Consider the following 14036-nt stretch of genomic DNA (forward strand, 5'->3'; position numbering starts at 1 on the left):
AAGGAGAACAGAAAAAAGAAAAAAGAATTAGCCAGAATGAGAACAGTCTAAGGGAACTCTGGGACAATATCAAGTGTGCTAACATTCGGATTATAGGTGTCCCAGAAGGAGAGGAGAGAGACAGAGGGGAAGAAAATTTATTTGTAGAAATAAAAGATGAAAATTTTCCTAATCTGAAGAAGGAAACAGACATCCAAGTTCAGGAAGCACAGAGAGCTCCAAACAAGATTAAGCCCAAAGAGGCCCAGACCAAGACATATTGTAATTAAAATGTCCAAAATTAAAGATAAAGAGAGAATCCTAAAAGCAGCAAGAGAAAGGCCACAAGTGACATATAAAGGGAAGTCCATCAGGCTATCAGCGGACTTCTCAGCCGAGACCCTACAGGTGAGAAGAGGAATGGCATGACGTATTTAAAGTGCTAAAAGGAAAAAAACCTACAGCCAGGAATACTCTATTCCTCAAGGCTTTCATTCAGATTGGAAGGAGAGATAAAGAGTTTCCCAGACAAGCAAAAATTAAAGGAGTGTATCACCAAGAAACCAGTTCTACAAGAAATGCTGAAGGGACTTATTTAAGTGGGAAAGCAATGACCACAAATAGAGATAAAAAAAAAATTACTATCAAAAAAACAAAACAACAATAACAAAAAAACAGGCAATAAAATCACTTGTAAGGTAAAAATATAGTAAAGGTAGCGGATTAACTACCTGTGAAGATAATATGAAGGTTAAAAGACAAATGTACTAAAATCACCTATTTCAATAAGAGGTTAATGGATAGACACACACTAAACAAGAGACTATATATGATTTGAAAAACATAAAATGTGGGAGGAGGGGAGTGAAAAAGTAGAGCTTTTAGAAAGAGGTCAAGCTAAAGAGTCTATCAACTCGACATAGACTGTTATACACATGGAATATTAAATAAGATCCTCATGGTAATCACAAATCAGAAACCTATAACAAGCAAGAAAAAAGTAAGATAAAAAAAATCAAACATATTACTAAAGATAGCCATCAAACCACAAAGGAAGAGAGCAAGAGAAAAAGACAGGAACAGAGAAGAACTACTAAAATACCCAGAAAAAAAAGTAACAAAATGGCAATAAATACATATTTATCAATAGCTACTCTAAATGTCAATGGACTAAATGCTCTAATCAAATGCCACAGGCTGGTCAACTGAATAAAAAAAAAAAGACCCACGTATATGCTGCATACAAGAGACACACTTCAGACCTAAAGACACTCACAAACTGAAAGCGAAAGGATGGAAAAAGATAATCCATGCAAATGGCAAAGAAAAGAAAGCGAGGGTAGCAATACTTATATCAGACAAAATAGACTTTAAAACAAAAACAGTAACGAGATAAAGACGGGCACTACATAATGATAAAGGGTACAATCCAACAAGAGGATATAACACTTGTAAATGTCTATGCGCCCAACATAGGAGCACCTAAATATATAAAGCAATTATTAACAGACATAAAAGGAGAAATAGACAGTAACACAATAATAATAGGGGACTTTAACAATCCACTTACACCAATGGATACATCAACCAAACAGAAGATCAATAAGGAAACACTGGCCTTAAATGACACATTAGACCAGATGCACTTAGTAGATATATACAGAACATTCCATCCAAAAACCACAGAATACACATTCTTTTCAAATGAACATGGAACATTCTCCAGGATTGATCACATATTAGGCCACAAAACAAGTCTCAATAAATCTAAGAAGAATGAAATAATACCATGCGTCTTTTCTGATCACAAAGGTATGAAACTAGAAATCAACGACAGGAAGAAAACCAGAAAAGCCACAAAAATGTGGAGATTAAACAAAATGCTACTGAAGAACGATTGGGTCAACAAAGAAATCAAAGGAGAAATCAAAAGATTCCTGGAGACAAATGAAAATGAAAATACAACATGCCAAAATCTGTGGGATACAGCAAAAGCGGTTCTAAGAGGGAAGTTTATAGCAATTCAGGCCTACCTCAACAAAGAAGAAAAATCCCAAATCGACCATCTAAAAGCACATCTAAAGGTACTAGGAAAAGAACAACAAACAAAGCCCAAAATCAGCAGAAGGAAGGAAATAATAAAAATCAGAGCAGAAATAAATGAAATAGAGACTAAAAAAACAATAGAAAAAGTAAATGAAACCAAGAGCTGATGCTTTGAAAAGATAAACAAAATTGACAAACTCTTAGCTAGACTCACCCAGAAAAAAAGAGAGAAGCCTCAAACATAAAATCAGAAATGAAAGAGGAGAGATTATAATGGACACCTCAGAAATACAAAAGATAATAAGAGAATACTATGAAAAGCTATACGCCAACAAATTGGGTAATCTAGAAGAAACGGATAAATCCTTAGAAACATACGACCTTTCAAAACTGGACTAAGAAGAAGTAGAGAATTTGAATAGACCAATCACCAGTAAGGAGACTGAAAGAGCAATCAAAAACCTCCCAAAAAATAAAAGTCCAGGACCAGATGGCTTCCTTGGTGAATTCTACCAAACATTCAAAGAAGACTTGATACCTATCCTTCCCAAACTCTTCCAAAAAATTGAAGAGGAGGGGAGGCTTCCTAACTCATTCTACGAAGCCAACATTATCCTGATACCAAAACCAGACAAGGACAACACAACAAAAGAAAATTACAGGCCAATATCACTGATGAACATCAATGCAAAAATCCTCAACAAAATACTAGCAAATCAAATATAACAATATATTAAAAAGATCATACATCATGATCAAGTGGGTTTCATTCCAGGGATGTAGGAATGGGTCAACATCCACAAATCTATCAACATGATACACCACATTTACAAAATGAAGAATAAAAATCACCTGATCATCTCAATAGATGCAGATAAAGCATTTGACAAGATACAGCATCCATTTATAATAAAAACTCTAAATAAAATGGGAATAGAAGGAAAATACTCCAACATAATAAAGGCCATGTATGACAAACCCACAGCCAATATCATTCTCAATGGAGAAAAACTGAAAGCTATCCCTTTAAGAACAGGAACCAAACAAGGATGCCCACTGTCACCACTCTTTTTTAACATAGTATTGGAAGTCCTAGCCAGAGCAATCAGGCAAGAAAAAGAAATAAAAGGGATCCATATTGGAAAAGAAGAAGTGAAACTGCCACTCTTTGCAGACGACATGATTTTATATCTAGAAAACCCTAAAGAATCCACCAAAAAACTTTTAGAAACAATAAAAGAATACAGTCAAGTCACGGGATACAAAATCAACATACAAAAATCGGTTGCGTTTCTATACACTAACAACGAAGTAGCAGAAAGAGAAATTAAGAATACAATCCCAGGTGGGCGGAGCAAAATGGCGGGGTGAGCTGACCCAGGATTCTCTCCCCTCCAAAATACAACAAAAGATTGGAAGAACTGAATTTCAGAGAATAAACATAATGCCAGCTCGTTAGAGACCTACAATACCAAGAAGGCGGAGATCATAACCTTGCTTACACCTTTGGAGGCGCTGGAACGGTAGGAGAGAACATCGCTCCCTCCCCTAGAGTCTGCGATCGCTGCAGCGTGGGTCGGGAAGGAGTGGGAGAGGGGCCGCATGACCAGGGGATCATCCAGGACTCCTGCCACTGATTCAGTGGAGACCCGCTGACGGGGGGAGAGCTTCCGTCCGCGGGGACCCCACAAATCAAGGGCCTTGGGAGACCAGAGAACAGAACTGATCTGAACCCAGACCTGCCCGTGTGAGTAACAGCCCCTCCCCCCTAACAAAGCCAGTGGGCGCAGCCATCTTGCCCCAAGGCGGAGAGCTAACACGCCGCTCTTGACCCCCATCTAGTGGCGGCAGGCTGTAACTGCAACTGAATTCTACCACCATGAGAAAAAACCGCTCCTCTACCATCCAGCAATTTATAAAAGCCCCAGACCAGAGGGAAAACAATAAAAACATAGAATTAAGTCCTTAGGACTTGGAATTAGGTAAACTAAGTGATAATGAGTTCAGAGCAGCTATAATAAAAAAACTCAATGAGGTAGAGAGAAAGATAGAGAAACAAGCCGAGTTCTGGAGTTACTTCACAAAAGAGATTGAAATCATAAAGAAGAATCAAACAGAATTACTTGAGATGAAAAACACAATGGACCAGATAAAACAGAATACGGATTCCCTGAATGCCCGTGTAGACAACATAGAGGAGAAAATTAGCATAATTGAGGACAGACAGGCTGAATGGCACCAGACAGAGGAAGAAAGAGAACTAAGAATGAAAAAAAATGAGGAAAATCTCCGAGAGATAATGGATTCAATGAGGAGTAAGAACATAAGGATCATAGGAATTCCCGAGAATATGGAAAAGGAAAATGGAGCAGAAAGTGTGCTTAACGAAATTATTGAAGAGAACTTCCCAAATGTAGGGATCAACGGAGAAATGTGTGTAGAGGAGGGTTTTAGATCTCCTAGATTTGTCAATGTAAAAAGACCCACCGCACGGCACATAATAGTAAAGGTGGCAAATAGGAATGATAAGGAGAGAATACTCAGGGAAGTAAGGAAAAAAAAGAGAATAACCTATAAAGGAGCCCCTGTCAGACTGTCAGCGGATTTCTCTACAGAAACCCTACAAGCTAGGAGAGAATGGAGTGATATATTCAAAGCTTTAAAGGATAAAAGCCTTCAGCCAAGAATACTCTATCCAGCAAGAATTTCCTTCAGATATGAGGGAGAAATTAAATCTTTTCCAGACAAACAAAAGTTAAGGGAATTTGTAACTAAAAGCCCTCCATTACAAGAAATCCTCAAGAAGGCTCTCATACTTGAAAAAAGAAAAAAGGGAGAAAGGGGACACAATCCACAGACTAGGAAGACCGATGGATAGAACCAGAACAGGATAGCAAATATTCAACTATAGCATTAGGGTAAAAGTAAGGAAACTACCAAAACAAGGACGATCTTAGCACTCTAACTACAAATTAATAAGACGAGTTGGAATAAAAAATGAAAATAATTATTTAGGAGGAGAAGAGCAAAGGGTCTAAATCAGTATTGGTCAAGTAGGTAAGAGACCACCAGAGAATAGACTATATTATACACGAGATTCTAAATACAAACTTCAAGGTAGACACTAAAATAAAGTACAGAACAGAGTCACAAATCATAAATAAGGAAAAATCTAAGAAACCCAGCATAAGAAATTGCAGTACTAAATGGGTAGTCTAAAGCACACAGGAAAAGAAACGCAGGAAAACAAGATAATGAGTGACAGATTGACAGCATTAAGTCCACATGCATCAATAATCACTCTCAATGTGAACGGATTGAACTCTCCAATAAAAAGACACAGAGTGGCAAAATGGATTAAAGAACACGATCCAACAATTTGTTGCCTCCGGGAAACACACCTCAGCCCCAAGGACAAACACAGACTCAGGGTGAAGGGGTGGAGGACAATACTTCAAGCAAATAGCAAGGAAAAAAAGGCAGGTGTTGCAATTCTCATATCAGACCAAGTGGATTTCAAAATAAGACAGGTAAAGAGAGACACAGAGGGACAATATATAATGATCAAAGGGACACTTCATCAAGAAGAAATAACGCTTATAAATATCTATGCACCCAACACAGGAGCACCAAGATTCACAAAGCAACTATTAACAGACCTAAAGGAAGATGTTAAAAACAACACAATAATAGTAGGGGACCTCAACACCCCACTCACATCAATGGACAGATCATCCAGACAGAAAATCAACAAGGAAATAGTGCAGCTGAATGAAAAACTAAAACAATTGGACTTAATAGACATATACAGATCACTCCACCCTGAAAGAGCTGAATACACATTCTTCTCAAGTGCACATGGAACATTCTCTAGGATAGACCATATGTTGGGAAACAAGGCAAGCCTCTACAAATTTTAAAAAATTGGAATAATAACAAGCATCTTCTCAGATCATAGTGCTATAAGGCTAGAAATTAATTACAAGAAAAAAGCTGAGAAAGGCACAAAGATGTGGAGACTAAACAACACACTACTGAACAAGCAATGGATCATTGAAGAAATTAAAGAAGAAATAAAAAAATACCTGGAAACAAATGAAAATGATAGCATGCCATACCAACTCATATGGGATACAGCAAAAGCTGTATTAAGAGGAAAATTCATCGCAATACAGGCACATCTTAACAAACAAGAAAAATCCCAAATAAGCAACCTTAAAGCACACCTAACTGAACTAGAGAAAAAAGAACAAATGAAGCCCAAAGTCAGCAGAAGGAGAGAAATAATAAAAATCAGAGCAGAAATAAATACTATTGGAATGAAAAAGGCAGTAGAAAGGATCAATGAGACAAAGAGCTGGTTTTTTGAGAAGATAAATAAAATTGACAAACCACTAGCCAGACTTACAAAGAAAAAGAGGGAGAAAGCTCAAACAAACAAAATCAGAAATGAGCGAGGAGAAATAACAACAGACTGCAGAAATACAACAGATTATAAGAGAATGCTACAAAAAACTATATGCCAACAGAATGGATAACCTAGAGGAAATGGATAAATTCTTGGACTCCTACAATCTCCCAAAGCTCACTCAAGAAGAGGCAGACAATTTGAACAGACCAATCACAAGGAAAGAGATTGAAACAGCAATCAAAAACATCCCAAAGAATAAAACCCCAGGACCAGATGGCTTTCCTGGGGAATTCTACCAAACTTTCAGAGAGGATTTAATACCTATCCTTTTCAAGCTATTCCAAAAAATTAGGGAAGATGGAACACTTTCTAACACATTCTATGAGGCCAACATCACACTGATACCAAAGCCTGACAAGGACACCACGAAAAAAGAGAACTACAGGCCAATATCACTGATGAACATAGATGCAAAAATTCTAAACAAAATTTTGGCAACCAGAATTCAGCAATTCATCAAAAGAATCATACATCAGGATCAGGTGGGATTCATACCAGGGACACAGGGATGGTTCAACATCCACAAATCAATCAACGTGATACACCACGTCAACAAACTGAGGAATAAAAACCACATGATCATCTCACTAGATGCAGAGAAGGCATTTGACAAGATCCAACAGCCATTTATGATAAAAACTCTGAACAAAATGGGCATAGAAGGAAACTACCTCAACATAATAAAGGCCATATATGACAAACCCATAGCCAACATCATACTCAATGGGCAAAAACTGCACGCCATCCCCCTGAAAACAGGAACGAGACAAGGATGCCCTCTATCACCACTCTTATTTAACATAGTACTGGAGGTCCTGGCCAGAGCAATCAGGCAAGAAAAAGGAATAAAAGGAATACAAATAGGGAGGGAATAAGTGAAACTCTCACTGTTTGCAGACGACATGATCTTATATATAGAAAACCCCAAAGAATCCATTGGAAAACTGTTAGAAGTAATCAACAACTACAGCAAAGTTGCAGGGCATAAAATCAATTTGCATAAATCCGTAGCATTTCTATACTCCAGTAATGAACCAACAGAAAAAGAACTCAAGAATACAATACCATTCACAATCGCAACAAAAAGAATAAAATACCTTGGGGTAAATTTAACTAAGGAAGTGAAGGACCTATATAAAGGAAATTACAAGGCCTTTCTGAGAGAATTGGATGACGACATAAGGAGATGGAAAGACATTCCATGTACATGGATTGGAAGAATAAACATAGTTAAAATGTCTATTCTACCTAAAGCAATATACAGATTCAACGCCATCCCAATCAGAATCCCAATGACATTCTTTACAGAATTAGAACAAAGAATCCTAAAATTCATATGGGGCAACAAAAGACCCTGAATTTCTAAAGCAATCCTGAGAAAAAAGAACAAAACGGGAGGCATCACAATCCCTGACTTCAAAACATACTACAAAGCTACAGTAATCAAAACAGCATGGTACTGGTACAAAAACAGGTGCACAGATCAATGGAACAGAATTGAAAGCCCAGAAATAAAACCACACATCTATGGACAGCTTATCTTTGACAAAGGAGCTGAGGGCATACAATGGAGAAAAGAAAGTCTTTTCAACAAATGGTGCTGGGAAAACTGGAAAGCCACATGTAAAAGAATGAAAATTGACCATTCTTTTTCACCATTCACCAAAATAAACTCAAAATGGATTAAAGACCTAAAGGTGAGACCTGAAACCATAAGGCTTCTGGAAGAAAACGTAGGCAGTACACTCTTTGACATCAGTATTAAAAGGATCTTTTCGGACACCATGCCTTCTCAGAGAAGGGAAACAATAGAAAGAATAAACAAATGGGACTTCATCAGATTAAAGAGCTTCTTCAAGGCAAATGAAAACAGGATTGAAACAAAAAAACAACCCACTAACTGGGAAAAAATATTTGCAAGTCATATATCTGACAAAGGCTTCATATCCTTAATATATAAAGAACTCTCGCAACTCAACCACAAAACATCAAACAACCCAATCAAAAAATGGGCTGGAGACATGAACAGACATTTCTCCAAAGAAGATATACTGATGGCCAATAGGCACATGAAAAGATGCTCATCATCGCTGATCATCAGGGAAATGCAAATCAAAACTACACTAAGATATCACCTTACACCCGTTAGAATGACAAAAATATCGAAAACTAATAGCAACAAATGTTGGAGAGGTTGCGGAGAAAAAGGAACCCTCATACACTGCTGGTGGGAATGCAAACTGGTGCAGCCACTATGGAAAACAGTATGGAGATTCCTCAAAAAACTAAAAATAGAACTACCATACGATCCAGTCATCCCACTACTGGGTATTTATCCAAAGAGCCTGAAGTCAGCAATCCCAAAAGTCCTGTGCACCCCAATGTTTATTGCAGCACTGTTTACAATAGCCAAGACGTGGAAGCAACCTAAGTGTCCAGCAACAGACGAATGGATAAAGAAGATGTGGTACATATATACAATGGAATACTACTCAGCTGCAAAACAGAACAAAATCATTCCATTTGCAATAACATGGATGGACCTTGAGAGAATTATGTTAAGTGAAATAAGCCAGCGAGAGAAAGATAATCTGTGTATGACTCCACTCACATGAGGAATTTAAAACTATGGACCAAGAACAGTTTAGTGGATACCAGGGGAAAGGTGGGGTGGGGGGTGGGCACAAAGGGTGAAGTGGTGCACCTACAACATGACTGACAAACATTAATGTACAATTGAAATTTCACAAGATTGTAACCTATAACTCAATAAAAAAAAATTAAAAAAAAAACAAAAACAAAACAAACAAAAAACAACAACAACAACAACAAAAAAGAATACAATCCCATTTACAACTGCAACAAAAAGAATAAAATATCTAGGAATAAATTTAACCAAAGAGGTGAAAGATCTGTACACCAAAAACTATAAAATGTTGTTGCAAGAAATCGAAGAAGACACAAAGAAATGGAAGGATATTCCGTGCTCTTGGATTGGAAGAATTAACATTGTTAAAATGTCCATACTTCCTAAAGCAATCTATAGATTCCATGCAATCCCTATCAAAGTTCCAACCACATTTTTCACAGAAAGAGAGCAACGAATCCTAAAATTTATATGGAACAACAAAAGACCCCGAATAGCCAAAGGATTCCTGAGGAAAAAGAACAAAGCTGGAGGTATCACACTCCCTGACTTCAAAATGTCCTACAAAGCCATAGTAACCAAAACAGCACGGTGCTGGCACAAAAACAGACACACAGATCAATGGAACAGAATCAAGAGCCCAGAAATAAACCCACACACTTATCGACAGCTAATATTCGACAAGGGAGCCAAGAGCAGAGCATACCATGGAGAAAGGAGAGTCTCTTCAATAAATGGTGTTGGGAAAACTGGACAGCCACATGCAAAAGAATGAAAGTAGACCATTCCCTTATACCATGCACAAAAACCAACTCAAAATGGATTAAAGACTTGAATGTAAGACCCAAAACCATGAAACTTCTAGAAGAAAACATAGACAGCATGCTCTTTGACATTGGTCTTAGCAGCATATTTTCAAGTCCCATGTCTGACCAGGCAAGGGAAACAAAAGAAAAAAAGGAACAAATCGGACTACATCAAACTATAAAGCTTCTGCACAGCAAAGGAAACCATCAACAAAACGAAAAGACAACCTAACAATTGGGAGAAGATATTTGCAAACCACATATCAGATAAGGGGTTAATATCCAAAATATACAAAGAACTCACACAGCTCAACAACAAAAAAGCCAACAACCCAATTAAAAAATGGACAAAAGATCTGAACAGAGACTTCTCCAAAGAAGATATCCACATGGCCAACAGGCATATGAAAAGATGCTCAACATCATTAGCTATCAGGGAAATGCAAATCAAAACTACAATGAGGTATCACCTCACTCCGGTCAGAACAGCTATAATTAACAAGACAGGAAACAACGAATGTTGGAGAGGATGTGGAGAGATGGGAACCCTTGTACACTGCTGGTGGGAGTGCAAACTCGTGCAGCCACTATGGAAAGCAGTATGGAGATTCCTCAGAAAATTAAGAATAGATCTACCATATGATCCAGCTATCCCACTGCTGGGTATTTATCCAAAGAACTTGAAAATGCAAAGGCATAAAGATACTTGCACCCCTATGTTCATTGCAGCATTATACACAATAGCCAAGACTTGGAAGCAACCTAGGTGCCCATCAAAGGACGAATGGATAAAGAAGATGTGGTATTTATACACAATGGAATACTACTCAGCCATAAGAAAGGATGAAATCCGGGCATTTGTAACACCATGGATGGACCTTGAGGGTATTATGCTGAGTGAAATAAGTCAGAGGGAGAAAGTCAAATACCATATGATTTCACTCATAAGTAGAAGATAAAAACAATGAGAAACAAACACATAGCAACGCAGAATGGATTGGTGGTTACCATGGGGGATGGGGGAGAGGGCAAAAGGGGTGATTAGGCTCACATGTGAGGGGATGGACTATAATTAGTTTTTGGTGGTGAACATGATGTAATCTACACAGAATTCGAAATATATTATGATGTACATCCGAAAGCTATATAATGTTATAATCCAATTTTACTACAATTAAAAATAAATTAAATTAAAAAAAATAGACTGCCACCCAGCCACTTTGAGCTCCTCATGCCTCTGAGTTAACAAGCAAAGAAGAAGTTACTGTGCTGACTGGGGCGAGTGACCCTGCTTACCAAGGAGAAGCTGGAGGAGTACTACACCGTGGAGGTAAGGAAGATCATGTCTGGAATACAGGGGATCCCTCAGGGTGTTTCTTGTATTGCTGTGCCTGTGATTAAAGTCAATGGAAATCGATAACAACTCAATTCAGGCAGGCCTCCTAATGACTCAGACCCTTCAAGAATGAAGGTTTGGGTCACCCTATCACACAGAGAGTCATGATTAGCTGAGGTGCTTGCTGAGGGCAGGGGAAATGGAATGGGTAGTGGAGGAAGGGAGTTATAAATACCAGCTATGACTGTGTGGCCAGTTACAGAAACAAGGACTGTGACTGTTATGAACATTTCATCTTTACTATGTTTGGCATATTTTTTGTATGCCTACATGTTAAGCAAATATCTTTGTTTTCTTCCCTCTCTTATCCTATTATCATATAACACAAGACGTATTGACTTTGTATCACAGTATTTAAGTATTGTTAACTTACATCACAGTATTTAAGTTAGCGGACATCAAGGCCAAGAGTAAACATCACCCAAGGACACTGGGTCCTCTTCTGGGGAAAGGGTTAGTGTGTTCTCAGATGTGTGCAGCAGTTTATCACATTAGACAGAACGATGAGCTTCTTACTGTCTTTATTTGGAGATCAAGTATGGTCGAAAAGATTTGAAAATCTAAAATTCTGTACTTGTCAGGGTTCTTGAGAAAGAGAACCAGTAGAGAGAGAGAAAGAGTGTATATAGAAAGAGATTTTTATTTGAACGAATTGGTTCACACAATTGTGGAGGTGAGCAAATTCAAACTCTGTGGAGTCAGCCAGGAGGGAAGAGTTGCAGGCTGAGTCTGAAGGCGGTCAGCTGGCAGAACTCCCTTTTCCTCCAGGGAAGTCAGTCTTTTTCTCTGCATACCTTCAGATGATGAGATGGGGCCCATTCACATTAAGGAGGCTAATAAGCTTCACTCAAAGTCTACTGATTTTAAATGTTAATCTCACCCAAAAAAAATACTTTCACAGAAACATACAGAAAACTGACCAACTATCTGGGTACCACGACCTAACCAAGCTGACACGTGAAATCAACCATCACAAGTCCACGCCTTGTCAGCTTGGCGCCCATACACATCGCCGTAAGTTCTATGTTAATGGGCACACGATGTACAAAGTTGTGATCTACAACAATACGGAGTAGCAGAGATGGAGATGCATACGGGAGCAGTGTTGGGATTCCACTGAAATTAGGTCAGGATTATAAAAACTAGGTTTCTATCAGCTTAAGATGCTAACTGGAATCTCCAAAGTAACCACTAAGCGAAGTAAAAAATACACAGAAAAGGAAAGAAGAAAGGAATCCAAATGGTATTGCAGAAAGTTAACTAAACAGAAAAAAAGGCAGTAATGGAGGAATTGAGGAGCAAAACACATAGACAGAAAGAAAGCAAGTACCTAAAGGTCAGAAGGAAGTCTCACCTTATCAGTAATCCTGTTAACTATAAATAGCTTAAACTCTCCAGTTAAAAGGCAGACATTGCAGAACAGGGAGAAATGACAAAAAAACATAATCCTTCTATACGCTGTCAATGAGCCTCCAGATTTATTTTTATCAATATTGAAAGATATTCTAAAAAATCTACTTACACAAACCTTACTTAATAATGAATTATCATGATGGTAGTTGATATCAATGATAACAATGTGATTATGTAACAATGGTGCTGGGGCAACTAAGAAGACTACTGGAAAATAAAGTGTCTTTCTTACTCTCTTCATACAAGAAAATACCATCTGAGCGAATCAGCGACTTAATTATAAAATAGGAAACCGAGGGGTGTACTTCAGTCATGCCTGAAAGGCCCTCCACCTGGCCCAGTCTCGCCCCCTTTCAGTCCAAGAGTGTGCGCTTGAAACGCAAATCTGATCCCAGCAGTCCTCTGCCTGTAACGTTTCCAAGATGTCCCTCGCTCACAAAATGAATCCCGTGCTCCCTGTGTGGTCTGCCCCAGCTGTCCCTCTCACCTCTTCACCCTCCGCTCACCCCAGCTGCCCCCTAGCTTCACTCAAACAAGCCCCACCCAGGGGCGACAGTTTCCTATTGGTCTCCTGGGGGTCCTCTCAGGAGCACCTGCCTGGCTCTCTGCACGAAAGTCACATCCCTGGGAGGCCTCACCAGCCCCGCCTCTGTCCCACCCATCACTCAGTTATCCTCACGGTTCCTAGCACGCCTCTCTGACTGTCACGTTCGTCCTCTGGGGACCATCCCAGAAGGCGGGCTCCAAGGGCAGGGGCCTCTTGCCCTCCACTGGCACGGTGCCTGGCACACAGAGGACATCCAGTAAACCCCTGGGGAATGAAGACCCAGGAAGTGCAGGAATAGAAGACTGGAAGGGCATGGAGGCAGGCTGGGTAAAGCGTTAGAGATCAGTCTTGGAAAGTACCTGCTGGACACTTGGTGGACATCTGTGGGGCCGCTAACTGCTGGTGAACTCTCTCCTGCCGGATGATCATGGCTGAGGCAGCTGGGCCCTGTGGGGACAAAGCAGGGACGGGCATGAGCGGCTTCCAGACCCTCACCCTCCCAGGATCTGTTTCACATTCTCTTCACTCCACCTCCCATACTAAACAGAACTTCCACCTTTCTTCCAGCTCTAAACTCCCAAATATTCTTTTGTACCTATGTTTGTCCTTTCATGATTCGGGACTAGCCAGTAACATACACTTGAAAAACTCTTCTTTATCCTTTTCTCATTATGAAAGAAAACATGTTTATTCCAGAAAATATGAGCAAGTTAAGTTTTTATAAGAATACA

At 39.1% G+C, this 14036-nt stretch overlaps 1 protein-coding gene across 2 annotated transcripts in view; it reads right to left on the reverse strand.

Moving 5' to 3' along the window:
- LOC100057812 (tumor necrosis factor receptor superfamily member 10A) overlaps window positions 1-14036 on the reverse strand; it is a 55559-nt gene that overhangs the window by 29042 nt on the left and 12481 nt on the right. For both annotated transcript variants that reach the window (XM_005607681.4, XM_014737745.3), the window contains exon 2: window positions 13665-13752. In XM_005607681.4, coding sequence (XP_005607738.3) covers window positions 13665-13752 — 88 coding nt within the window. The remainder of the gene's footprint in view (window positions 1-13664; window positions 13753-14036) is intronic.

The sequence above is a fragment of the Equus caballus genome, chromosome 2 (genome assembly GCF_041296265.1).
Source record: "Equus caballus isolate H_3958 breed thoroughbred chromosome 2, TB-T2T, whole genome shotgun sequence".
NCBI lineage: Eukaryota > Metazoa > Chordata > Mammalia > Perissodactyla > Equidae > Equus > Equus caballus.